Source organism: Gavialis gangeticus, unplaced genomic scaffold (assembly GCF_001723915.1).
Source record: "Gavialis gangeticus isolate Ggan-Ray unplaced genomic scaffold, GavGan_comp1, whole genome shotgun sequence".
Lineage (NCBI taxonomy): Eukaryota > Metazoa > Chordata > Crocodylia > Gavialidae > Gavialis > Gavialis gangeticus.
In genome coordinates, this window is record NW_017728996.1 from 48,836,094 (window position 1) to 48,863,878 (window position 27,785).

Consider the following 27,785-nt stretch of genomic DNA (forward strand, 5'->3'; position numbering starts at 1 on the left):
TCTCTGGTCCTGGGGAGCAGAGGTTTGTAATGAGTGTTTTGCTTGTGTATCACACGCTAACATTGTGTTTTCTTGCACAGAAAGCCACTGGAATCACTGAACCGATAAACATCTTTGACACTACTAAAGTATTAATGTTCATAAGCTTTACGCAAGTAGACTGGAAATAGGCAGGGACTAACAGATTGTGTTTTTTTTGTTTTTTGGGGGTTTTTTAAAAAATCCAATTCAGGGAAAGAATAAGGTTGGGGCGTGTAACAGATACCTCAGTGAAATAAGCTGCAACAATAAACTGTTCCCTTTCATTACCTGGCTACAAGGATCAGCCATTCAGACTGTGAAAACTAACCCTCTCCCTAGCCTGGGTATGATACTGGCACTTGGCATGATGCACATTTTGCTTAGATCCAGATATTTCTGCTGAGCTGCCAGGTTTTAGGGACAGGGAATATGTAGAAACCAGCAGCATATTGGGGGTAGGGGAGGAGGAGGAAGACTGAGGGGGTCCAGGATCTCCTCAGCTCCGATCCATATCACTCAGATTGTTGACGATTGTATGGCACTCAGGGGTTTTGATATTGCAGGAAGGACTGTTTCTTGTGTGAAGTGTTCCATTTTGCCGTGTGGCTGATTTTTTTTTCTCTCTGAACACCACACCAGCCAGAGCTTTACAGCAAGCAGCCAAAAGCACCCAGCTGGTACCCAAGGCCACAGTGGTCCGGCAGCAGCTGAATACTCCATTGTTCAGAAGGAAGGTGGGTACAGCCCTGCTGTGTTGGGTTGCAAGCCAGGCCCTCACAGAGAGGGTTACCACCTGCCCTCCAGCTGCAGATACCAGCATGTTCTGGAAGGCAGGAACATGGAGTCCAGCTCAGAAACAGGACTCTTCAAGAAGTTTCATAGAAGTAAGCTGCATGACGAGCCAGCTCCCAGAGCAAATGTGCACGTCACACAGAGTTCTTTGGTTGCTGCGTACGCTCTCCAAATGGATTCAGACTAGAAGACATTTTAACCAAACAGCAGCAGCCTTGCTACTAGTTTTCTTACCTATTTAAAAAAAAAAAAAGAATAAAATGTGATAGCCTAGGCAGTGGATAAATACCTCAGATGTCTCCTTCCAACAAGTGTCTGTATATGTTGTTGTTGGGTTTTTCTATCTTACACATTATCTGAATGTTTATATTCCAATAAACTTCTACCTCTTCACATGATGACCCTGGAAGCATGTTTTGTTTTTTTTATGTACTGCTTTGTTGAATTGAGTGGCCTGACAGTCAGACCTGTCACTCCAGTTTTCCGAATTGGAGTTGGTTCTTTAGAAGCAATTGGAATTTGAAATGGACTTTATGGGCCCCCATCCATGTAACCTTAGAGTTACCAGGCTCCCACTACCGCTGTGTCCAGAGCAGGGGACCAGTACACTATTGTCTGTTGGTACTTCTAGAGTGCTTTTTTTTATTACAGCATTTCCAAGCATTTGGCAGATGTTAAACCTGGAAGCCCTATGAGCCAGATGATTATTTCCATTTTATAGATGGTGAAACCAGCACATTTGTGCCATAAAGCGTCACGTACCTCAGTGAAGGAGCTAGCAAGAGAACTCAAGCTGGTTCTTTGCTCCAACCACTAGATGCACTTGTCCTCTGTGAAAGGCCTCTTGTTACTTCCCAGTAGGAGCTCCAGCACACCTTCAGTGCCAGCACAGTATGAAGGATGTGAGTACTTCACCAGGTATTTTGGTGCAGTTTAAACTCTTAAACAATTAGAAAACTTTGAAATGAGTTTAGTAGTTTTGGCATGAAGTTGCTAGGAATTTCTTCCTGGATGGTCTCCATACCCTGAACTGACACTGAGGAAAATCAGATTATCATGGGACACCTGCTACTGCTATGAAAAGTGCCCTGAAATACTAAAATGGAAGTATGTGTAACTGCTAGTGCCTGTACCAAAAAGCAGTTCTTCCAAGTCCTTTCTCTCTGTTTTTGGATGATGTTCCATAGGCTTTTATTTGGTTCTGATTAGGGTTAGAGTCCATTCGGCAATTCCTTTTTCTTCTCCACTCCTTAGGAAAGACCTCAGGAAAGGGGGATCTCTAAGGCCGAGACTCACAATCTTACTTGGTGTGATAGGTGAGTTTCTGGTATTTGCTTGTGAGTCTGGAGAATGGGTCTTGACAGGAAGTTCAGCTCAGCCAGTTGCATGAGAATGAATTGAGCAGTTTTTAAATAACCTCAATTCATTACAAATAAATATAACGATTTTTGGTCCTTTCTAACTTATTGGGGTAATTACCTGCATTTCAGTCATGATCTTTTCCAAGTAAAATTTAAATAGCCTCAATGCAAAATTTGATTCTTGCCTTTTTTCAGAACTGACCTTTAGAAAACCATAAAATACTGTAATCTTGGGATATCTCATCCATCTCAATGGCAGTTGTCAGGAGTAACTGAAGCGCTAGGGGATCACTGGATTTAAAAAAAAAAAAGTTATGAACCTGCCAAGTATTCTTATATTGGGGCTGGAAGTCTCCTGGATGGCACAGCGCCAAAAAAAAATGCTAATTAGTGACTTGTGAACAGACAATGTGAAAACTAAAATTGAGCTACAGGAGCTGGCTTCCAATTCCTTCATGCTTGGAGCCTGGTTTTGTGGACACAAGAATGTTAAACCCTTAAAATATTACTTCTATTTTACAAAGGAAACCACAGAGTCATTTTTCCTGGGGTTTAAACCAGTTTTGTAGTTGGGTAGAAGCTGGTTTCCATTCCATTCCCATCAGTGGTTCCGAGTCATTGGTCTTGCTCTGGGATTCTCCCAATTTATACCCTTAATAATCAAGATCAAGCATTGTAGTGTATTAGCTAGGTTTTATATAATTGCCCCAGTCTTGGGGGTCAGTGCAGAATTGTTCCTACCATGCAAAAGGAAAACCTCCTCTCCTGCCTAAGGCAATGGAGTAAGTCCACTTTACAAGTGCCTGGCACTAGGGTTTCAGTTCCATTTGGCAGTACTGTTCTACAGCTAAATAGATCTTAGAGTTGGGAAATGTTTCCCCACTGTCCAGCGCAAATGCTCATTTATTCACCTTCTTCCCATTATTCCTGGTTATATCCCTCTCCAAACACCCTGCAGACTTCCTCCTTCTCCTGCGGACCTTGACACTAGAATCCAACTTGGGACGCATGTGCTCCAAAAAGAGCTTTCTGCCTTGCAAACACTGTTCAGTGAAATGGGGTGGGTAGCTCTTTCACTGATTTCCCCCCACCCCTGCCAGCTTTGTGACTTGCAGAAGTACGAACAGCTTTCAGTTCTCATGTGTTACCACTAGATGGATGCAATATCGTGAACCTGCTGTTGAAACACTGCACGAGTTGGATAGGTGTTGGTGAATGTGGGAAATTACAGTGCAGTGGATACAACCATCGTAAAGTGCCTGAAACAAAAAGACCTTTCATTCCCTGGTGGTTGTCAGTGCAACCAATACTGCCATGTTTTACAACAGAGCATAGTCCTAAAAATCCTTAATCTGCCATTGTACAGGGGTATAGGTTGTGGCCCTGTTGATCTAAGGACATAGGCAGACAAGGTTCTTTCGGTAGATAGCTGGAAAAATTCTTTGCTAACTTTTTATACCCAAAAACTTGCAAAGAAGACTTTTTCCAGCTATTTGAGTTGGTCTAATAAAAGATTTACCCAAAGAACCTGATCCACCATTAGTAATATATGTGCTGCCAGAGGTAATATATGTGCTATCCAGGTGTCCCTCCCTGTATGCATAGAAACACCTCTCCTCTCATGTCCCTCCAGGTAGTCTTATTTTATTGCAGCATCTTGCATGGCAATCATTTCATGTTGCACACAGAGTACCTTTCTTGGTTGGAGTGGTAGAAAATTGAACAGGTGCATTGTAAGGTCACTAACTTATTCCTTGTCCCCCTCCTTTTTCATTAAGGCAGGATGAACGGAGCTAATGTGAAAGAGGCCTCTGTGAGTGTTTGGCTGTGACGATGGGATTCATTTTCTGAGCCGAGCTGTCCAATAGTGTTTCTGTTAAACATCTGCAGCTCTAAGTGAAATTACAGTAAATAGCAAGCTATTGAACACTTTGGAATCTGTGAACGGAAGATGCCACATACAGGACAGTCCTCCCACAGCAACCTTGAGGTAGGTCTGCCCTTGGACTCCGACTTGTAAACTCTTCTTCTATGCCGGTTTTTGCATAGAATATCCCTATCATAGTCATTTTAAACCCAAGCTACCCCGACAAGGTCTATGAATGACTTCATTGGGGCCCTCAGCACATGGGGGGGGGGAAAGTTATCCCCATTTTAGAGATGTGAAACTGAGGCCCAGCGGGACTTGAGGGACTTCCTGTCATCACACAGGAAAGCTGTGGTAAAGCAGGGTCTTGCTCTTGTGTGTCATGGGCCAGTTATGGTTTGAAACCCACCTGATGTCTGCAGGGCTCAGCCTGGGACTGAGATGATGCTGGGAGGATCTTTAGTAGTTAGCAGCAGTTAAAGATCTGAGGACTACTGAGGTTCTGGTTCCATCAAGGACCTTTTAGCAGCAGCTAAAGGTGGTAGTAACCACCCTATGCCCGCCCAGGATGATTCTCCAGACTTTATCCGATCTGTTTCCATCCTGCTCCTGCCCTTTCCCACCAAAGGCCTGGCGGACCTGATACAAGCTCCAAAGCATCAGGACACAACATGTTTTAGGCAAGGGGTTCTCTCACCACTGCCAGATGCTCTCCCTGTCTCTCCCCTCCGTGACTTTAGGAACAAAGTCTTGATTGACCACAAGATAAACATGAGCCACCAATGCAATGCCATGGTCGGCAAAGCAAACCAAACTCTGGCATGGCAGGAGAGCTGGACTCAAAAATCTCACAAGGTCCCTTCCAGCCCCTAACGTCTATGAAATCTATGAAACAAGGAGTTGGTCCTTCCCCGGGATAGAGAGGAAGCAGAGTGGAATTTTCCATTGGTTTGCTCAGCTCTGCGAGCCTGGAGTAATTCCTGGCCCCTGTTTATCAGACCGGTGCCTCTCCTCTGCCACCCAACTCACCTGCTCTGCTCTCCGCTCACTGCCTCTCCAGCAATGAGTGGCTGAAAGCACAGTCTTCCCCTCCCCTGCTCCCGCTCTATTTCTCTCCCATTCTCCTCCCCTCCCCTGCACAGTTTTTCTTCACTGGATTTGTTTAGCTGCTTTCAAACTTTCCCATGTCAGCCCTGCCTGCATTGCCCCAGGACTCATCTGTTCTCTCTGCTCACTTCCAAAGCCAGATCAATGAAGCAGGTAAGGCAAATTCAGAAGGACAATAGGCAAAGGGCGCATGTTTTGTCTGGCAGTGGCGCCTCCTTTGAGTGGGGCCAAGGGTGATGGTCACCTTACAGTCAGAAGGAGAAGCCTGGTATGTTGGGAGGCTCCTGGGGGGTGGGCAGAGAAGAGCTTGCTGGAGTTCAAGCCTACTGTTTTGGACAAGGAGTAGTGGCAGAAATGCAAGCTAGCCGGCAGGGTGTAGTTCAGTCATGAGCGAGCGGAGCTTGAGTAGCCTCAAGGGTACAGGGTCAAAAGGATCTGGCTGAAAGATGCTGCTTGTGTCTTTCTCAGAGTTTAGGAGTGGAGCTGATCTCTCCCAGCTGCAGCTGATGTCCCTGGGAGCTGTACTTTGAATGCAGAAAGTGCTATGTGATGCTAAGTGCTAGGAAAAAACAGATCCCAAGGCCTCTTGAATGGACTACCCAAAATTAAGGGAAACTTCTGACCTTAATTTCTGCATGCCTCAGTACCTCTTTTGGGAAGTGGAGGTAAAGTCACTTCCCATCTACCACTGATGTTGCAAAGGTAAATTAATATCTGTGAAGCTCTCCGATACTTCAATGATGTATGCCGTAGTAAAGGCCACAAGGAAATTAATGCCCGTGTCTTTGTAGCAGCAAATAAGGATCCCACAATGAACAATGAGGCTAGGTTAAAGTACTTAATTGCTGTGCATGTAGTGAACGTCATTCATCCAGTAAAATGAATGAGGTGGGGATCTTATAGGGGCTAGTGTCACTGTCAAGACAACTGTAACATATATGCACAAGGGGGCTGAATGATGGCTTTGTAGCATCCTGAATCCTGGCATTTTGGAGCTATTCAAGTGCCTGAATGACTGGCCTTTGTTATTATTGTGTGTCATGTGGATAAGAGATCACTTGGAAGCACAGAGGCATCATAATGCTGCTCTGCATAGGTCTGGTGCAGTACATTGTGTGGTCTTGTACTTGTCCTATGTGCAAAGGATTTAGAAAAGAAGGAAGTAAAACTATGATGCAGGATGCAAGCATGCAGAGCTGTAATGTTCCTGCTTGCATTCAAAATGTGACAGCAACTGATGGAGAGATCCCTCAAGCTAGGCAGATTTAAAGCTTGGGTACCAACAACAGCATAACTGTGGCTTATGGTCTCAGTGCAGTTTGTTGCCCTCATCCTCGAATCTGGGTTAATACTCTAGCACCTAGCATGTGTTGCACTCTGGCTACACTGTTATCAGTGCCCCTTACACCTTTGCTGGTACTTGGTTTAGATGCTCTGAGGAGCCAGAGCCTATGAGAGAGCAAAAGTCTCTGTGATTAAGCCACGTCTGTATTCCTGGTGTACTGGGAAGCATCTATCATGCCTTCCCTCCAAATCTTCAAGGTCACAATGGAAAGGAAAATAGATCTTGGTCATTCTAAACTCCAGGCCCAGGATGTGGAGCTGTACATTAGAATAAGCATATCCTTCTCAAGATAAAGTCTTAATGCACATTACAAACTGTGGATAAGCTTTATTATTCCTGTTCTACAGAAGGGAGGGGAGATCCAGGTGCAGATAAGGCTTTAAGGCTGGCATGCTTTAAAGGGTACTCAGGAATTTAGGTGCTTTTGAAAATCTCAGCATACGTTGCTGGTATAAGGGCACAGAGTCAGAGCTGGAAATAAAGCTGTTTTTTCCCCAGGTTCTTTTCCCCTTGCTTATAACGAGAGCGACTTCTATGGGACAGAGGAACCTTCATAGCAAAGGGTCAAGGGTGGAAGTGAGGCATGCATGGGAATGATGGGGGAAGTTGGGATGAATGATCTAAGCACTCTGAGTTTCATTCTGACCTTAATCTTTCTGAGGACAAGTAGCAACCTGCTCCGCTAGGGTGCATCCAGACAAGTGTGCATGTGCAGTTTGCAGTACCTTGAACCGGTCTGAGGTGTCACAACCTGTATGCAGCGCATATGCAACCATGTGCTGCGCTGCAAATTTGATACCAGGAACTCCTGGTATTAAAAAAAATATTACAGCAAAAAAATGTGGTGCGGCACATGCCAGGGTAACTGGAGGCTGGGTCCTCCAGGGAGATTCTCTGGCCGCTGTCCAGAATGTTTCCCCTCGTCTAGGTCCACCCTAGCTTCTTCAGCACATCAGGAACTGGGAGAAGTAGCAAATGGGCAGTTTGGCCAAGTGGGGCATTTTGCTCCGCACCACAGGGCACATGCAGGGGCATGCGCAGCAGCAAATAGTAGCGGCACAAATTTGTGCTGCTACTTTTTGTACCACTGTAAGCATGTGCCCCTGCATGTGAGGACATGGCCTTAAGGGCTTTGATCTGTGCAGACCTGCCCTCTTTATAAGGGTAAAACTCGCCTTGGAATCAATGGTAGTTGGTAGTGTAGGATCACTGAGATTTTCAGCATTCTGTGACTACCTTCCTCCTCGTGCCTTCCATCACTTTCCTGTTGCAGGAATTCACAGGGCAACAGCATTTCATTGACTACTGTTTTAATGCGCATTTGCTACTTGGGCTTTTGGAAAAGGTCCTCTAAGGGCATTATGGGCTTCCCTATTTAGTAGTGGGTGCTAAGGCACGTGGTTGACAGCCCAGAGTTCACAAGTTTGCAGCCATAGCAGAAGTGCTCATGGTGCAGCCCTGTCACATTGCAACAAATCTGCAAATTTTGCTATGTACCTTGTCAGAAGGACACAGGAAAGGAAATCTTACTTGGAAGGAGGTGAGTTTTCTAGTTGTCAGCTGAGGTTGGAGCATTGCATTTTGGGCTTGACACAGAAACAGTTGTGTGATGGTCTTCAACCTTGGGTTGCCTGATCATGGTAGGTTCCTTCTTGGCTTAAAAGTCTTGCATCTGAGTTGACTTGTTTTTGGACCTGCACAATGTCAACCCCCAAAATTCTGCAGCAGGGCAGTAGTTGACAGTTCTGATGACACACAAATGAACAGAGACTCTGGCTCTGCTACACAGGCTCTACAGGGCTAATGGGAGGAAAATAGGAGCAAGGCACTTGTAGCAGAAAGCCAAACCTGTTGATGAGTAAGGGATGTCTTCAGTGTTGTTCCTTAAGGTAGGTCTTCACAATTTTAATTTGTGTGATTACTCATGGGATTTTGATTTCTCCTCCTTGCTATCCTCTGGTGCGTAGATAGATTTAAAAATGTTTAATGTTCCCTAATCCTTCTGCATTCATTCATCTGCATCTTTAAAAAAAATTCCCTTAAATCCACTCTCATGGGCCTGTTTCCTGCAGCTCATCTTCTCCTCTTTTGTTTTTCTAAGTGCTACCATCTTAAAGCTAATATCAGTTTAATGTTGGCTTTTTTACTGTTCAGTCTCAACTGGATCCCAAACAGCCCTCAGATGTTACTCTCTCAGTATCTGATGCCATTTCCTACCCTGTCACTGTTTCTGGTTGTGAAATGGGTTTAATCCTGCACCTGACCCACAACCACCCTTTTACCTGCTTGCTGTATTCAGTTCCTCTTACCCCACTGCCTTCCTTCCCATTTTATGGGCTCTCAGACTGACTGGTTATAAGTCTCATACCTTAATTTCTTCTTGGAACCAAAATCATCCCTGGAAAAACTGCACTCACACTAGGGTTGAATTTAGTTTTCACTCATGACTCAAACTATATAATGATTGTCTCTACTTTATAATCAAACTATATAATGATTGTCTGGCAGCACCACAGGCTCTATGAAAGGGTGCAAAAGCTGGCTTTGGCTGCAGTGTAATGAATATATGGTAATTAGAATGGACATGCCCTACACTATTGATGCACTTTTTCTAATTCCTCCAATGACAAGGAGATCAGCCCTGATCTCCAGTAAGTTTGTGAGGAAATCATCCCTACTGTATTCTGGCTCTACTAATTTGCTTTCCCAGAGCTTGAAAGCCCAGGGTATTAATAACTGTAGTCTCCACTGCAATGTAATACTATTCGCATCATCAGTTCCCCCTCCTCCCTTCTCCTTCTTAATACAGCCATTCACTGTTCATCCAAGCAGGAACCAGGTCTTCAAAAGTTGCTTGGTTTCCTAACAAATAACAAAAGAGCTAAAGATAGCTAGTGCACATTAAAATGCCTGCATGTTAAAACCTAGGACTTGAAACAGTCTTGCAGCATGAGACGTGGCTTTAATTTTCTCTCCCAACATTCCTGTAGATGCATCTACACAAGATGCTAAATATGTAGTAGACTAATTCTGCTGCGCATTAGCACATCATGGCAAAAGCCGTGCTAATGCACAGTAGAATTAGCCTACTGCAGGGGTTCCCAATCCCTGGGCCGCGGCCCAATGGTGGGCCGTGAAGGGCTGGCTGCCAGACCGGAAGTGACCACAGACTAGCAAACCACAGACTGGAAGTGACCGGCATACTGTGAAACGGCAGTGCCTGCCTGCCCAATGCCGGTCACTGCTGGTCTGCAGTTTGCTTGTCTGTGGTCACTTCCGGTCCACGGTTTGCTGGTCCTCAGCATAAAAAGGTTGGGAACCCCTGGCCTACTGTGCATTTAGTGTCACGAAAATGCCATGTGCTGGTGCTACTGCGCAGTAGTGGCAATTGCTGCACATTGAGTTAGTACCTGTTATTAAAGGTACTAACCTTAATGCGCAGTAACAACAGCACATTAATGCACATGTAGACACACCCTGTATGACCCTTACATTGATTTCAGTGCTCATCCAGACTCTGTGCCGAATAATTCCTCATCCCACCTTTGATCCAAAGTCTGGTAAAGTCAACAGGAGCCTTTCTGTTGACTCCCATTGGGTTTGGATCAAGGCATTTAGCACATATTTACTGTGTCCAGATTTTCTCTTGCAATTTGGACCTTCTGTGGCCAACTTCAGATAATGCCAGCCCTTCCCATGAAGCCAGCCCTTCCCACAAAGCCCAGCTAAGGTTAGAAGCTGGATAACTTATGAAATGTGTAATGGAATAATAGAGTTAGATAGAGCAGGCTGTTTCACAGGCTTGTTTCAGGGTGGGAGCATCTACACGAGATGCTATGGTGATATAGCACCAGCAGGCATGAACCATGATGCCGAAGCTACTGTGCAGTAGCAACGAGCTACTGTGCGTTAGGGTCAGAAACGACCCCTTATGCTGCTGGGACTGCGCAGTGATGGTGGTTACTGTGCAGTCATTTAGTACCTTAGCTTTAGCAAGTACTAAATGACTGCGCAGTAACAGCTGCACAGTCAGGGGCACATATAGATGTACCCATTGTCTGCAAGCACTGGCAGACATTACTACATTACATTTTATCTTCTGAATGTTTTCTCTGAGTACAGTACGTTATCGAAAGCTCTTAAGTGAGTTAGAAGCTGAAGACCCATTTGCAGTAAAAGTGGCTTAGACATTTAGGAGCCTAATTTTTTCTGGCTTTCAGTGTCATTTGTATCCTAAATCACAGGGAAGTCGAGGCCTAACTGGATCATGTAGTCTGGTATCTCTTTTTGGGGGTTAAGGCATGTCAAAACAATACGAAAGAAACCTGTACTGCTGGTACCTGATATATGCTTAGCGATCTTCAGTTTCCAAGGCTATTAATCCAGGATTTAGAGTCACGCAATGAGCACAGAAGCAAACCATGTGATGTGGTGCTGTGATGCAGTCAGTTGTTTGTCCTGCAAAACGCATACAAAGCTGAAGCTGACAGGTTCAGTTGTATGCCAGGCCTGTCTAGAGTTCCAGTGAATTGACCCTTTCTTCTTGCCTTTGTCAAATAAGCGCTAATTATCTGACATTTTACCTGGAGGTTGGGGTGGGGACAGAGTGAGGGGTTGTGTAAATACAGCAGTGGAGCCAGTGGTCACCCTTATCTCCTGCAGCCCTGGGTTTCACAGGCTGGGTCTAGCTCCTGGGAGAGTCCTGCCCTCCGCACTTAGTAGCCTCCTCTTATTAATCCATGTTTAGGTCGATGGAGGGAAATTTGCCTTGTGGGAGGTCTGCAGTTGCAGAAGGGGAGGTGATTTTTGAGAGAGTTGTGGCTGATTGACTATTGGGACAGAAGAGCATGTTCAACCAAAGGTGCCATCCCAGTGGGGATCTGTATGGTGAAGCAGCAGGATCACTGCAGGTTGCATCAGCTGGAGCTTTTCTAACATGAGGGGCTACATTCCTAGATGTGAATAGCAATTATAAATGCCTGTTTTATGGTGACCTGGTCTGTGTCTGATGTGATACATTCTTCCCGCCACTCACAGATGCCAGTGGGAATCCTCTTCAATGCCAAGGGGTCCAGCTTCTTTCCTTCTGAGGTTTCTTTCACAGTTCATAAATGTACTATTTGGATTCTACAGGTGGGGAGAGTGAGGCACAAAATGCAGGGCCGGTACAAGGTCACACAAGTCAGTGGCAGAGCTCCCATGACGTTCTGACTCGCAACCTGATGCATGTGATTGTGTGGGGTACCCTGTCATGCAGGCAGTGGCATACCTCTGATCCTCTCCCAGCAGGGAGCATTGTTGTGACTGGCTGGACCCTTGCTATGGGCCAGAAGTCAGGTGTGGGAGGGAGCTGATGACACAGTGAGAGGTTCAGGTCCCTACAGTGAGAGACTGCGGGACCTGAACCTATTCAGCCTCCACAAGAGAAGGCTGAGGGGGGACCTGGTGACCATCTATAAATTCACTAGGGGGGACCAGAAGGGTTTGGGGGAGACGCTGTTTCCCCTAGTGCCCACTGGCATAACAAGGAGTAATGGGCACAAGTTGATGGAGAGGAGGTATAGATTGGACATCCGCAAAAACTACTTCACAGTTAGGGCGGCTAGGAGCTGGAACCAACTTCCAAGGGAAGTGGTGCTGGCCCCTACCCTGGGGGTCTTTAAGAAGAGGCTGGATGCCTACCTGGCTGGACTCATTTGAGTCCCATTTCTTGTTTTGGGGTTTTGTTGTTCTCCCGCCCTGGCGGGGGGTTGGGCTAGAAGATCTACTAGGTCCCTTCCGACCCTAAATCTATGAAACTATGAAACTATGACACCAAACAAATTCTTAATGAGTTGGGCTTCTGCTACCTACTGTAATCCTTCCTCATCCTCTTCCATTTTACTTTGTCTCACTTTCACAGGGACACCGGGTCCTGGGGTGCCAAGGTGTCTAGAGGGTAACAGGAGCAACTGGGGGTCAGGAACACTTCCCTTCCCAGCGCTATGTATTCCAGTAATGATATGAAAGATGTTTCCCAGCAGCCTTTACTCCAAGTCTTGGCAAGGTAGATTCCAGGTTGATCCCCCAGAAAGGTGCATCCTACCCCACTCGGAGGCTTGCAGTGCTCATGTGCCAGAGCTGAGATCAGGGACAGGGTTCAGCAGATGTGCAGAATTGTCTTCTCTAAACTTCAGGTACTGCCTATCACTTTTCAAGGGGAGCCAGTCTCTGTCTTACAGGATTGTTAATGGTTCATTGATCTTGGCTTTGAGCTGGTTAAATGGATGTGCATAATATTGCTGTTTCCACTGCCTGGGGCCTGGCATAAATCCCTGATACAAACAGGCAGGAATATTGTTTTGTCCTTCTCGTGGTATATGCGATAACACCATTCTGTAGGTCCCACTGCAAATACAGCTCTGCTGAGAGCCTATTTATAACATGGTGCATGGTACTTAGCAGGAAACTTGGGTTTTGTTACACGCTATTTTTCTGTCTCTGTTTCCCTATCTGCAGATTGGGCTAATGATAAAACGCTTTGGGATCTATAGCATGAAGGCGCTATCTAAGTGCTAGGTGTTACCATTTGTTTAACTTGGCTGTATTTTTGCAATGCAAAGTGGGCCTTAACTGCATCCTCAACCTATGTTAAAGAATTGGACAATTCAAGGTTGGTCTTTCAAAAAACTTTCTAAGTGAGGATAATTAGGCATTAGAACAGATTACAGAGAGAGGTTGTGGGATCTCCATCCTTGGAAACGTTTAAGGCAGATTAAACACTTGACTGGAGTGGTTTAGACAGGGATGGTCCTGCCTTGAACAGGGAGTTGGGCTAGAAAACCTCCTTAGGTCTCTTCCACCCTTTTCTTTGTGTTGTTACATTTTGTGCACTACATGCTGGAGCCCCTCTGGTGATTAGAATGCAATGTGCAACATATCACCTCCACTTTGGTCAGTCATCAGTAATGTGCTTTGATTAGCATGGTGTTTTTTTAAACTGAAAGTCTTCTTTCACTCTGGTCAGAGCCTCGTGCTAACAGCAGCAAGATGCATTTCTCTGGGTGCTTCCTTGTGAGGTTCCCTTCCCTTTCGCTGAGATCTGCAGATGAATTCCCTTAATATGCTTGCATGGTAGGTGGATGTTATCCCCATGAGATGGAACGGAGGAACAGAGAGGCCAGGTGACTCTCACAGTGAGCCCAAGGCAGAAATGAGACTAGAAGATAGGGGGTCCTCACTCTTGGCAATGCATGATTAACTACCAGGCAATGCCTTCTTTGGATCACCAGTGGATATTTAACTCAGATTCAGCCACAGCACACACAGGGCTTTGGACAAGAACATAGGGAAGTTATACAGGCATCATCAGATTAAAAGCATTCAGTGATTTAGAGTAGCTACGGTTCTCTAGCCATTATGGATACTGGTCCCAAATTGAGTGACCTTGAGGGAATGAAACAGAAGGAACAACAAAAATTATGGTTAAGACCTTGGTTCAAACCCAGATGGACGGGTCGTATTAAAAAAAGAAGCCAGATCTTCAGCTGGAGGAAGTCAGAAGTGCTTGCTTGGCTCCTGATGGTTTGTCCTAGCTGAGGATCTGGCACAATGTTTGTGGACTCGGTTAACACCCACTTATGTTACCAGTGGTTCTGATTAGAGCCATTTGTTCAAACTTTCTGAGCATGATAAATGCAGAGGCCTAATCCTATTGTTTCATCCTTTCTAGCTTGCACTTTGTGCAGGACCATTTGCTTTCTGTCCTTTAGTGGTCGGTAGTGCTCTAACAAAGGGAGACAGCTGTGCCTTGGAAGCATTCCCCCTACAGAAAACAGAGGAAAAATAGTCCCTTTGAACAGAGAAAGGTGACAGAGGGGTCCCTACTATGGTTATTTGGTTCCTTGAAAACAATGCTTTAGCTAAGAGCATGGGTACCCAGGCATTTGGCACAAAGCATCCAATCCATTTATTACACCAAGCATGCTTCTCCGTATCGGAGCAGGTGGGACAATCATTAATAATGAACAAAGAATGTTAGTCAGTCCCCAGAACATTATCATAAATTCTGAGTAAAATGAAAATACACTGGAGCAGGTCTCTGAAGTGTGGCCAGCGGTGGTTAACTGCTTTAGTGCTGCTTTACTGTAACAGGTACAGAGGACAGAGTATGCTTCCTGGGTTATGCCCTGATCTGCCCTTCACCTTGTGGTTCTGCCAGGAGTTGATGAGCCAGGACCTTCTGAGCTTTATTCCTGGCTCTCAGCTCTGGCTCGCAGTTCAACTTTGGCTGCGTCATTTGATCTGCCCACATCTCGGATTTCCATCAGTAAAACACGCTACTATTTGCTATCCGTGTGCGAGTTGCTTACCAGCAGCTTTGCTACCAACCACTGAAGTTGTGGCAAGTTTGGAGAAAGAGGTGGGTCGGAGACAGTTCTGACCTGGCTTGCCAGTTGCACAGGCCATGAAGAAGGGCTCCCTCCCATTTCTGAGGCAGATGGGCTATGCTGCGGTGGAGCTGAAGAACCACGTTGACCTGGAGCCTTCCCGAAATGCTGAGCTCCTGAGAGATCATGCTGAGAACATTCAACCAAAGAGTTCCAGGCTATAGACTGTACCTCTGCTAGTTGACATTCATTGCAAATCAGCTCTGAAGTCAAGGAAACAGAAGATCTGCTTGAAAACTCTCTTCAAAAACCAAACATGCTAACAATATTATAAGGAAGTGCACACAAGCATGCAGAATCGGGAACTGATTGAGTTAACGTATGTGTAACCTAAAACCTTAGATCCACACATGCAGACTGTTGTCATACTGTCTGTTGCTCTGTTTTCCTGATCTGTGCATGTAACTCAGTCCATGACATTCACATATAGGAAAAATACACAGCAAAGCACACATGCACAAGATAGACTAAATATATCCTCACACAGAGATACTCGGGTACTTCAATGAAGAGCCTACCTAAGTACTAAGATAGCAGAATACATAAATGTTGGTGGAACACACAAGCCACCTTAGTTCAGACCTAAGTTTTAGCTTCATGGTTGTTCTCTGATTTGTATGTAGGCAAGTCTTGGTCATTGGTTGAAAGTAAGTGTATGGTATATGGATGCAGACAAAGTTATTAAAATAGAGACTTTGGCATATATATAAAAATTTAAAAACTACAGTGGACCTTTATGATAAAGAAAATTATTTAAAGACCACCAGTCTGCAGCATGGGCTGTTGCAGTACTATAAAGTAGTACTGCAATGTTCGATAATTGCAATTTAATTCCATTGCACTAATACATACATGCAGGTGGGCAAAGTTAAGGTTAAACATGCCACCTTTTCTCAGGCATGTCTCAACTCCTGTGCGCCTAAAATTATAACATTGTTCAACTGAGATTTTTTACAGTGTGGAACCCAGCATCTTTCAGGTCAGAAATAGGATGGTGTATAGGTGAAGACAGAGAGATTTTTTAGATGGGCTGTGGAGAGAAAGCAGTCAGCAAAGACGATCTGTTTGAGAAGGATATGAACTATGCAGGGGTGAGGTGGAGCTGGTAATGGTGTACATGCATTGTGAAGAGAGAGGGCTATATCTGAGGTTCCAGATCAGGGAGAGGAATGAAGATGCTTATGAAAGGTTTAGGACTGACATAAGACATAGGCTATGAAATGACAGACATTGGGAGAGTTGGGCAAGTTTCTTGGGAAACTGGGCAGAGTTTGCAGTAAAAATCTCAGGCATATTAAAGTCAGAAAAGGAGCTATCATTTGGCAAGGTTCCTGAAGTCCATGGCGCAGGGGGAGAGTCTGGGCAATGGAATCTGTCCTAAATTACCATGCTGATCATAGCCAGGCCAGTGAGATCCCTGGTATGATTAACGAACCATCTTCTGTGTGTGTGTGTAGTGTGTATATATATCAGTGACTACTCCTGTCATTGATATATACACATTACACACCTCTTAAAAAAGAGGGAGATAGATGATAAACATGATGAACATAGACCTTCCCTGCCCAGCCTGCTCCTCCATCACTAATGTCATGCCTTCTGCTAGATGGCAGAGTCTCTAGAACAGAGATCCTCCCTTCCCACGTGTGCAATGGGGCACTAATCCTCTAGTGCTCTAGTCACACCGGTAACAGGAGCTCCAAGGCAGCTGTGTTCTGCACGGCTGGTCTGTTACTGCTGATGAAGAATGACAGGGCCTTGGGGGAAGCACTGGAGGGGGAGGACTCAAGGTGACTGCGTGGAGCAGAAGCCACCCTAATTATTAAGGGTGAATGAAAGGAAACCTTGCCTTCTGCATCTGCCCACGGTCCCTGGCCCTATTTAGAGAGGTGTCAGTATCTGCACTGGCAGATGGTCCTGGGGGGATGCTGGCTGTTTGCTTTGCATTTCCAGAGATGAAGCTTCAAGGAGGTAGAGCGGGGCTGCCCTAAGATGCCTTGCCCTTGCTGGCTGCCACCAAGAGCTGGTGGAGTACAGACTGCCCCAGTGGACTCTGCTACAGTGCAGCCACTGCCAGTCCAGCTCAGCACAAAAGTGAGCTTGAAACTTGGCCTCTTCCCATCTGAGGCTCTTTGAACAGGGCAGAACTCATTGCTAGTAGAAAAGGAATTCCCTTGGGTAGAAACCTACTTTATGGAACTGGCCCTCAGCCATCAAGATCTTCTGTCTGCCTCCTGGGTCAGCTGCAGCCTGGTATCCCAGCTCCTGCAATCAGCTGGTGCTTCTGTTTTGGCCCCGTGCTCTCGGCAACAGGCAGGATGGCATATGTGGATCCCAATTACCCTGCTGTCCCCCACTGCCAATCTGTCATCGACATCTGCACGGGGATGACTGAAGGGGTGGCAGTGATCTTATTCGGATGGCTGCTAATCCAAGTCCTGCTCAGCAAATATCAGCAAGGTCAGTCTCTCTTTCCTTCCCCAGAATCCCTCCCTTTCCTTTCTTGATTGCTCTTTGTGTGCAAACAGGATTTTGTCCACTGCATCCTTCTGTGCAAGGAGGGGGATGGACCTTATGGGATGCTTTGGCCCAGATCCTCAAAGGAACCTGAGCATCCAACTGTTACTGAAGTCCAGGGGAGTTAGGCCTTTAAACTGGTGCTAAGTGCCTAACTGCTTTTGAGAACCTAGACTTTTGTTTCTTGCTTGACCTACACTTGGACCAAGCAGCATTTGGAATAACACCTATCATCACAATCCCAATAATGTTCTAGAAATGGGCTCCTGGAGAAAGGGGATCTTCTACATGGTGCCCAAAGTGTACAGGAACTGGATGGGCAGATGAGGGATGCTGGCACAAAGAGCCCACAAGATCTATCAGGACAGAGAACTTGGTACCAGGATGGGGTGGGAATGGAGGAGAGAAGCAGCAGAACCTGGCCTGATGAGGTGTAGATATCACTGCACAACCCACACCATAGCACAGGGGTCCTCAAACTACAGCTGATTCAGATGGGATGGGTCAGGGCTCCCACTCCCCTGACAGTTACCCCTACTCCTCCTGCTTTTCCAAGCTCCTGTGTTATTTCTAATGCGTGGAACAATGACTCTGAACTCCCTGAGATAGGAGTGAAGCTCCACACTTGGCTCTAAGAAGCAGCTGTGCACGTTTCTTCAGAGAACTGGCTTCCAGTAACTCCTCGTTTCCCTTTTTCTCTTATCCGATTGTGCTGGTTCCTGAGGCCCTCCCTGGTAAGCTAGATATCACCTGTGTTCTTCCTTTCTTTCATCTCTGCTTCTCCCAGCTCCTGAGATGGAAACCAACTGAAGTAGAGCTGTTCTAAGTCTTCTAGGATGGTGGTTCCTGATGTGGCCCATAGCCTCAATGCTGAATAAGTCAGGTGCTGCAGAAAGCTTCATGCTCAGGTTTCTCTGTCAATCATAGTTTAAACTTTTAGATTCCCTGTGGCTGCAAACAGTGTTGAAATGTTCATAGGCAACATGCTACCCATGAGCCAGGGGTTGTTCCAGATCCTGCTGTGCAGGTGGAACTTCACAGATTATGACACCTCCTTGGTACCTTAGACCGTAGCTTGCTGGCATATAGACATAGCCTGGAAATATGGACAACTGGAATCTGAGTGAAAGCTCTGGTAGGGCCAGATCAAATGGCCTAAATTGAAGCTCCTAACCCCACGTGTGGCTTGCACTGGGTTCAGTGGTAGCTCCAGGTCCTCAGCACCACTGCAAGGCAGACCTTCTCCTGGATCAAATTTAAGCACCCCAGTTTGAAGGTATTGACCTTCCCCTAGATGCTGTGATGTTCGATGTTCTTCAGACCTGTTCAGAGTGAGTCTCTTCCTGTGGAAGGGCATTTTAAGATTGCGCTGTGCATGCTATATTTTTTACTTCTCCCTAGGAAGCAGGATAAACCATCCACCCTTCTCATAGGACACAATGTGTATCTCATTCTTCATGCAAGCATCTCTCACTGCAGCCTGTTGCTTTTCCTTCACCCTCTCATTCCCTGTATTTGAGAGTGCATCCAGCTCCCGAAGTCAATCCTGGTGGCTGTTTTGTTGTTTGATGCAGAATTTCAGGCGCCTTCCCTGCTGTTAAAAAATCTAAACGATTTACTGAAGATAAATATTCGGCCCTCCTCTGGAATGGTCTGAAAGTCAACAGTGTGGGAACTGCCTTAAGTGTTTAAATGCAAGATTGTTCCAGGTTGTATCAGATTCTGTATAAACTACTGGATCCTTGGTGGTGTTTGGCACATGGCATGGTATATTGAATCTATTGATAACTTTAAGACGCTCTCAAACCATGGTTTATGGACCACTGGTGATCCATGATGCCATGGTAAGAGATTTGCAGCTGGTCCACAGTTTGCTACTGGTCCCTGTGTCTCTGCATAGTGTTTTCAATTAGAAGTGTGTTGATACAGGTTCATGTTCACCTGCAAAGAAATGGTGAGGGTTGACAAGGTCCCATTGGCTCAGTTAAGTTTGAGAACTGCTGCATTTAAGATCTGTCACAACACCCACGTTAGCGTGGTCTGGTGCTGGAGTGGTGCTGGAACATGTTCCCAGTGCAAGAGTTTGAGGTTGGAAGAGTTGTGGGGCCACAATGGTCCATCCATAGGGGTGGGAGGAGGTCAAGGTGTCCACCTGGAACAGTCCTATATGCTGGCTGCTTTCTACAACAGGATGGCGGAGGGACTGGCCACATCCAGCTTCTCTAAGCTAGGAAGGGCGTGGGTGCAGAGTCGTAAGGCAGTGGGGCATGCAAAGGACCTGGAGGAACCTCTGGATGTTTGGGTGGGTGATGTTAAAGCTGGGTCTGGTAGCATGACCCTACACCGTATGCTTTTTAATCTGTCAATAGTGACATTTTTTATCCAGCTCAGAACTCCCCCACTTCCAGAATGCTTTTCCTTTCCTTATCGCACAAAGGGGGCACCCCATGATGGCCAGTCAGGCACCAGCCCCCCACATTGACTGGGAAATGAGGTTGAAGAATCTGGCATGTTCTCCCCTGGGTGTTCCAGTAGGGAAATCATGTGTCTTTTATAAACAGTGCGTCAGCATGGCTTCAGGGCTGATAAGCAGAGATTTTTCCATAATCATTATCTTGCTCAGGGTGAGGCTGGGTTTATTTTAGCTTGGCAACTGATGTGTTGAACTGATGTAACACTGCCAGCTCCATTCTTGAATGGTGCTCAGAATGAATAGAGTGTGGCAGATGCCAAAACTCCCAGCCATCCCTCGCTGACCCACTCCCTCTCACCTGCTGTTTTTCCCATTTCCAGGTAAGGCTTGCCTCCTATTTGCAAATAATTTTTCATGGCAACTGGCACAAGCTCCAGCCATGCTGACCTGTTGTGGAATGGTGATTAGAACCGGGCACGTGGGCTGTGTTTAGTATCTGGGTTGAATCAGAACACTGGTTCTGAGTATTTCTAAGCTGGGGGAACTGACATGGGTGGTTTGTGATGGCCAATGTGAATGGAGTGATGTTTGCCAAGGTTTAGTTGTATTCGTTGCTCCACGGATCTTAAGATCGCAAGAATCCATGATGATCCATTAGTCCTTGGAGTACTAAGGTGATCTGCTGAAGCTGAGAATATGAAGGAAGCCTCTGTCTAATCAGTCTCTCTGGCATTTTTAATAGGCCAGTGACACAAGTAGCCAGAGGCACTCTGCTCCATGTTAATCACATTTTCTATCAGCTACCCAGGCATGGCTCCAGCCAGACCATCTCTGCCCATTGGGGAGTTTGCTGGTACATGCAGCCACCTTGATAAGGTGTGACATTATAATATCGTCTTCTTTTTTTCTCTGTGTTCAGAGCATTTGCAGGTTTTCCTTGGAGTGGGGCTGGCTCTTCTATGCTTCAGTCTTCTTCTGAGCTGTGTTGTTTGCTGGCGTCGAAGCAGGCGGTGCAAGCACAACAGAAGCAAAAACCAAGTGCTGGAGCAGACGTTGGTGGACCTGAGGCCTGCTCTGCCTTCCAAGACCACTGCTGTGGCCATCCAGCAGCAATACACAAGGACAGTAGGAGAGGCAGCCAATGACTCACCGGGTTCCCCTGGTTGTGGCAGCCCACCAAACCGCACAGTCCTCAGCAGGGCCTCTTTATCCAGCTACCCTTTCTCCCAGACGCTCAAACTGCCCTCTATGCTGCTGGAGGGCTGGGAGCACCGGCGCAACATTTCCAGCAACAGCATTTTCTACAATGAGCGCAGGCCACTGACAAGCCCCATACAAGGAGCCAGCCTCAACCAGTCATACACCGTGCCAGAGTACCTGTCCAGCACCAGTTCCAAACCGCAGCCCCAGCTCCATTTCACTTTGTTGTATTCGCAGTCTGAGGCAACCCTTACCGTGACGGTGATTGGTGTCTCCCATCTCCCTAAGGTGTCCCGAAGCAGCCGCAGCTCCTACGTCAAGGTGTACCTGCTTCCCAGATTCATTGAGCCTCAGCGCACGGCTGTGCGCAGAAAGAGCCTTAACCCAGAATTTCAAGAGCAGTTCCAGTTTGGCCGCTACAGCTTGGAGGAGCTGAGGCGCTTCACACTGGGCTTTGCAGTCTACATGAAGGCTCGCAGCCTCAAGGATTTGTTCATCGGGGAAGTGATGTTCCCATGTGCCCAAGTCACCTGGAATCCCAAGGTGTCCTCCAGCTACTCTTGGGAGCTCTCAACCACCAAAACCAAACTCAGAAAGGTCAGGACGGGAGCTGGGGCCCCCACTGTGGGGCTAGCAGTTGTATTACACCAGATAAGGTCCCAGAGAAGTAACACTGCACTGTGCTGTAGCACAGCGTGTAACTTTCTTGTGGAACTCATTGCCACTAGATGTGGAGGCTTGGAAGGTTAACCCAAAAGGGGATTGGACCTATTCTAGGAGGAAAGGTCCATCAGCAGGTATCAAATGTGGCAGACAGAGGTGCAGCCTCTAAATCAGAACTTCCTAAACCCCTGAACGGTGGAAGCTGCAGTGGGAGAGAAGCGGGGAGTGGAAAATTCTGAGCATTCCCTGTTCACTTTCCCCATCAGCATCCCCTCTCTGTCACCCTGCAAGAGTGGATACCAGCCTGGGTGGACCTATGGTCTGACCCAGTATAAGACATTTATTATGTTCTGAAAAAGAGTCTGCTCATTGCAAGAACTCAGTGCGGTGTCATTCAGCAGCACATCTGCAAGGCAGATGGTATTTTAAGGTTCCAGGATTTCATATGTGACTACATCCTTCTAAGTGGCATATCAGACCTACTTGGAGGGATCGTCTTGTGTGAAAAGGGAGGCTCATGTTGGTTTTCCTTTAGCTCAAGAGGTTAATAGGGTGCTAAGGCTAAGCCCATTTTGGCTGGAATAACAGCCACAGCCTGTGAGGCTGGTTGGCCAGAGCATGGTATTGGGGTGGAGATAGCTCTGGTAAGATTAGGGAGAACCTCCCTTCTCATCCCACTCAGTTTGTAACTCTTGGGCCCAACTGACTTTCTCCCTTTCTAGGGAAGTATTGTGTGCCCTCAACATGTGGAGATCATTTAGGCTTTAACTGTTGCCTTTGTCTGCGCTGTTTCAGTGTCTCAGTTCCCAAGACGTGAGCTCCAGCATTTCGTCCTCCCAACCCAGATCCCTGGGGCAGCTCTTCCTCCTCCTCCAGTACCAGGCTCTAGCCAACCGTATCAAGGTGCTGATCCGCAAGGCAGAGAATCTGAGTCGGCTCACACGCATGCCAGGCACACCAGGTAGGATGGGGCGAGGGGAGAAGATGGGGCTTGAGAGGATTTGGTGGAACAGAAGCCTTTGGCAGTGTGGGAGGAGGTAAGAAGAGCTTCCGATATAGAGTATCCCAGTATTGCACATACACTTCTGTTGCTCAGGGTCTCCCACAATACACTGTCTTGAACATTGCTCTGTCTAGACTATTCCCACCTCTGCCTGACTCCTTAGCGTCAAACTAATGTCTCATATAGCTTAGTTCCTCTGTCTGAGTCTCTGAATTCTCCGGTTCCAGACCACTACATTGTAATTCACCTTTACCACGATGGCAAAATCATTGACACAAAGGAAACCAAGGGTATCGCAGGCTACAACCCTGTCTGGAACATGCCCTTCCTCTTCAGCATCCCATCAGGAGACATCCAGCAGCAGCAGCTGTCCCTAGAGTTCATCGTGATGCAGGTGGGTTGGACAGGAACCAGGATGCAGGAGCATGTCAGATGATACATGCATGTATGCATCCTATAGGGCAAAGTGAGGTTTTATCTGAACAGGCATCACTTCTACATGGCTCCTGAGAGCAAACTCCTGATTGGAGGGGCATTTTGGGGACAGGGTGGCCAACATCTTTGGCCCTTATTAATCCCCATGGCCTTCTTGAGTGCACTCTGATCCCTTTCCCCCTGCCTTATCTTCTGCTCTGCTTTCTGCTCCCTGCCCTGTGCTCCCTACCTGATCTGCCACATATTATACCAGTAGCTGCCTATGCCAGTTGTGGCTTGCATGCTGCAGTTTGGCCACCCTTGTTCTAGACAAAGCCCTGGTGGCTTCTCCAGTGGAGGCTGTAACTTCTGCTTCATGCTGCCATTTCACCTTCCTTCCCCCAGGCTCATATCTATACACGCAGCTGCACCCTGGGCCGAGTGCTGATTGGTCCCAATGCCCCAGAAACGGGGCTGATCCACTGGAAGGAGATGTGTAGCCGAGGGCAAGTGGAATCAGCACGGTGGCATTTAATACAACCGGATGCTTCTAGACTTAGTCCTTGACTCCCCCAAAGCCATTCAGCTGTATTCTTAGTGGAGCTCCTCCATCTGCTGGAGCAGAAGGGCAGGTTTGTCAGATCTATTTGCTAGCACAGTTGATCCCTGTTGGCCGTGCTGCCGAGTTAAAGAACTGTGGTCCCAGAGAACGCGTGACCACAGCTGAAGACTCGTCTCTATCTTCAGGGACTAAGGGATATTATACCGGGCTTAAGTATAATAGGCTCCACTCTGGGCTACACTGGAATACTACAAACCAATAGCTTTGGCTGGAAAAGGAAGGAGCCAGGGACTCAAAGCAAGACTTTCTTTGTTAAATGTCTTCGGTAGGATAGATCTTGTGTCTGAACATAATGGGAGAAAACCCCACCCTTAAGTCCTGGCTGTTCCCACAGGAAGGTGAGAAGGTAACAGCAAAGAAAGGAGGGCAAGAGTTAGAAATGAGGGAGGGATGTCTGAGGGAGGGAGAGGAAGATGGCTTGGAATGGGCCGAGGCCTCCTTTCTCAGAAGGATTCTGGGCTTGGCATCCAAAGGTAACTTGTGATCAAAGTTAAAAGGCCACTTCGGGTGCACTGTGCCAGACCCAGCCTTGGTATAAGCCAATGCAAATGCATGGCCTTCACTGGAGTTATGACCCCTGACTCCATGGATGATGCTTTAGTGAAGGCAGTGGGGTTTTGACCACTACCAGCTATATTTGGCCCATGTTGTAGTCACATGGATTCTGCTAGGAGCAGTATGGAAGACCATCATGCTACAGCCACAGTGACCTCCAGATCATTCCTTTCCACTCATTGGGATCAGTCAGATGACATGTGGATGAAATGTCAGCCTTTATTTCACAGACCTCAGCAGCAAGTACCAGGTTTATCACACACTATTGTCAACTGTCATAATTTTTGGCGTTGTTCTTAAAGGCTACGTTTCAGGATTGTGAACAACTTAGCTCTTTCTTATATATATATTTAACAACACTGATCATATAGAGCAGTGGACTGTGGAGTCGCTTTGAATGGAGAACCCCTCATCTTTGGAAGAGAAGTGGCCGCAGGGTCTGGAAGGCCCTAAGACACCCAGTCCTACCTTCATAACTAAGCTGCACTCCCACCTCCTTGCTTCATAATAGGTATTGAACTGCTGTATGTCTCACTGACGTATTTCTTACTGTTCAGCCTCACCCCGTCCTGGGATGGTGCTGTCTCTCCTGGCCCAGGCTGTTCCATGCTTCCCTTGCACATATAGCTCTGGAATTCAGAGCTAGGCTGGGCTCAGATGGGCTAGGTGGGAAAACGGGAATTTTACATGCGGCAGAGAGGAAGCCTCACAACTGAAAAGCAGTAGGCTCAGAGCCTGAGATTCCCCTGTCTTGCTTTAAGCAGCAAATGCATATTTAATGTAACTGGAGTAACAAATACACAGATTAAAAAACTGTATAGATGCACTATGTTCTAGACTGACCTTCTGTATGATATGAGAACAAGGATGAAATGATCAGCTGGGGACATTGTAATCACAGCTTGTTGGGCTCTTGCTGACAATTACAGTTGTATTTTTATGCCAGGTGCAGTTCAGTAAGTTGGCTGTGGCCAACCTCTCCTCCTACCTTTTCCTCGCACGTGTCCTGTGGTTAAAAAAAACCTGACCCCAGAATGATCAGCTACTTATACAGACATGTTCAAATCAGCGAAAAGTATCTAACAATACCTAAGGTTATTGGCCTGGCAGGCTGTTTGAGAACACACAAGCTTTCCATAGGAGCTGGGTAGACTCCAAGATGGCTGATAGAAAGTGACATAATTTGGGAAAGCTTAAAACCTTTCCTGTATAGTGCCGGGTCTGGACCTGAAACACAGTCACTGCCTGCTGGTGTAAAACTGCATTTCCCTTCCACATCTATCCCCTTTAAAAATAAACAAACACAAGAAATCTGGCCTCAAAGTGCATTGCTGCATACACACTGCCTTTTTTCATGGCATCCAGCTGTACCAAAGACAAAACACAACTAAAAGGGCTTCCTAGAGTTTTAAATTTAAGCCTCAAATCTGATTAAGATAATGTGCAATTACCATATTTTCTCATATACCACACATCTTTTTATTCCACAAAGTATGCATTATATGGGAGAAATATGGTAAAGAGTATTTTCTGCGACTTACCAAGTGAAATCAAGAGTAAAATTGGCAGAAATCCACAGGGAGCAGAACAATGGGTAGGCTCTGCTCCCCAGCTGCTGCCACTCCACTACCTATTACAAAGAAGGATCTTTTTTTTTCATTCTGCCTTTCAAAAAAAGAAAAAAGTGCATTTTATATTTCAGGGCATGTTGTACGTAATAAAATACAGTAACATAAATGCGTGCAGTGTTTCGAAATAACCTGGACTAAACTGATGGCTGTGCTGGGTAGGAGCATGGGTAATGATGGCATATATGTATGGGTATGAAGATGCAGCACTGCTCCCTCCTGGCTGGATCTGAAACTGCACATCCATGTGTCACCAGCTCTCTTTTCTTAGGACTCTCCTGAAAGTTGGGGGCAGAGGCCTGCAGCTCTGGGGCAGTAGGCAGGGGCAGAATTCTAGCCCTGCCCTCCCTGGGAGGTTCAGCAAGGTCCTGGTGCCTGGCTGTTCTTGTGCTATTGACCCAAGACCGTCCTAGTGGTCTCTTTAGAACAGCAGCATGCTGAAGAGGTGCAAGGGGGTTCAGGTACTTGCCCATTAGGGACCTGCCTTTTGTTTTTATGTGGAAGGTGCTTTGGTAACAGAGTAATGGGTGGATATCAAAACATCTCAGCTAGTGAAGGATACTGATGTCTCTCTATTGGTGGGCACCACTGGCTGGGGAAGGAAGAGAACCCATTCCCCCAAACATCTCTAGACAACAAGGATCTTGGATCTTACTGCATTGCAGAAAAATAGGCTGAACCCAAATCCTCAATCTGAGCGCTGGGGAAGAGTCAGACCTAGAACTCAGGCCCTACCCTTGTAAGAGGTCTTCTACCTTAGACTCCCAGCCCTCTCCTCTCTCAAGGCCGTGTTTTTTGTGTGGGCTTGGAAGAAGAACAGTCCCAGAGACAGCAACACAAATTCCAGGTTTTTATGGAAAAGGAACAAATAGTGTTTCCATGCAAGAGGTAGAATATAAGAATATATATGGAGGTACAAAAACAGTGAGTGATGCTTCTTTCCCATACAAGAAATAAGTCACAGGGGGACAGAGATCAGGACCCTGGGATTTCACTGCAGGCATAAGATGGTGTGGAGAATACATGGCTGCTTTGCAGAAGGAAAACAGTGTGGTCCAGAGGGTTTGGGGCCTTTCCAGAACTCAAATCCCCCTGTGACCACACTGAAAGGCCTTGGCTGTCTTCTCCTGGTGCAGAAGCTTTGCTAATGGGGCATGTGCCTCTTCTGTGCTTTATATTCCTGCCCTTTGGAAGGGCTGTGCCTTCTTAGCATGGCTTGAGAGCACCATGAGATCTTTTTCCTCTGATGCAAATGAGGGGCACACCAGGATCTGTTGTGTGATGATCCTCTCAGACCCACCTCCAGCGTAGGTCTGCTCCACTGGAACGGTGGTGTCATGTAGACATACCAGAGCTAGATTAAAACTAGCTGGTGCAGATTAACCAGCCAAGTATGTACTCAACTTCTTGGGCTTGTTTGCCAGACTACTCTGAGCTTCAACCTGTCAGGTAACATACTATGGCTGCTCAAGCTAGGCAGCTAGACTGTCTGTGTCCTTACCATACTGCAGTGTGGATGTACCCTCCCAGGTGAAGAACTAGGGGCAGCAAACTACAGAGAGAGACTACTACCTGTTCCTCAAGTCGTCTTCTGAGCAGTGCTGCTGGATTCCAACAGCCTGGAGTGAGTTACTTGATAAAAATGTATCTATTCTTCTCCCTGGAATACCTAGCCTACTCTTTTCCTCTCAAACACTTATATCTTAGCTCTGTGAGTGCTGACATGTCTAGAGGAGGAGGAGAACCAACCCCTCCATTTCATAGATCCTTATCGCACGCAGAAGTTGAGGCTTGCCCTATCTACAAATCACCTGAAGCTCCCTGAAGACTGTGGTCTACTACAGTTCC

At 46.6% G+C, this 27,785-nt stretch overlaps 1 protein-coding gene across 1 annotated transcript; it reads left to right on the forward strand.

Moving 5' to 3' along the window:
• The first annotated feature begins 5,052 nt into the window (after nucleotides 1–5,052).
• On the forward strand, nucleotides 5,053–26,046 carry LOC109288744 (synaptotagmin-4-like). The gene is made up of 5 exons (XM_019504460.1): nucleotides 5,053–5,301; nucleotides 20,772–21,649; nucleotides 22,511–22,676; nucleotides 22,946–23,112; nucleotides 23,538–26,046. Exons 1-5 carry the CDS (start codon nucleotides 5,226–5,228, stop codon nucleotides 23,697–23,699), a joined length of 1,449 nt encoding a protein of 482 aa, XP_019360005.1. The 5' UTR covers nucleotides 5,053–5,225; the 3' UTR covers nucleotides 23,700–26,046.
• Nucleotides 26,047–27,785: the final 1,739 nt, after the last annotated feature.

Bases quoted from the DNA above. Each gene is read 5' to 3' on its own strand.
- LOC109288744 (XM_019504460.1), top strand. From the start codon at position 5,226: ATGTCAGCCCTGCCTGCATTGCCCCAGGACTCATCTGTTCTCTCTGCT. The intron at 5,302-20,771 runs GTAAGGCAAATT...CTCTGTGTTCAG, and splicing joins AAGCCAGATCAATGAAGCAG to AGCATTTGCAGGTTTTCCTT. The intron at 22,677-22,945 runs GTAGGATGGGGC...CTCCGGTTCCAG, and splicing joins ACGCATGCCAGGCACACCAG to ACCACTACATTGTAATTCAC.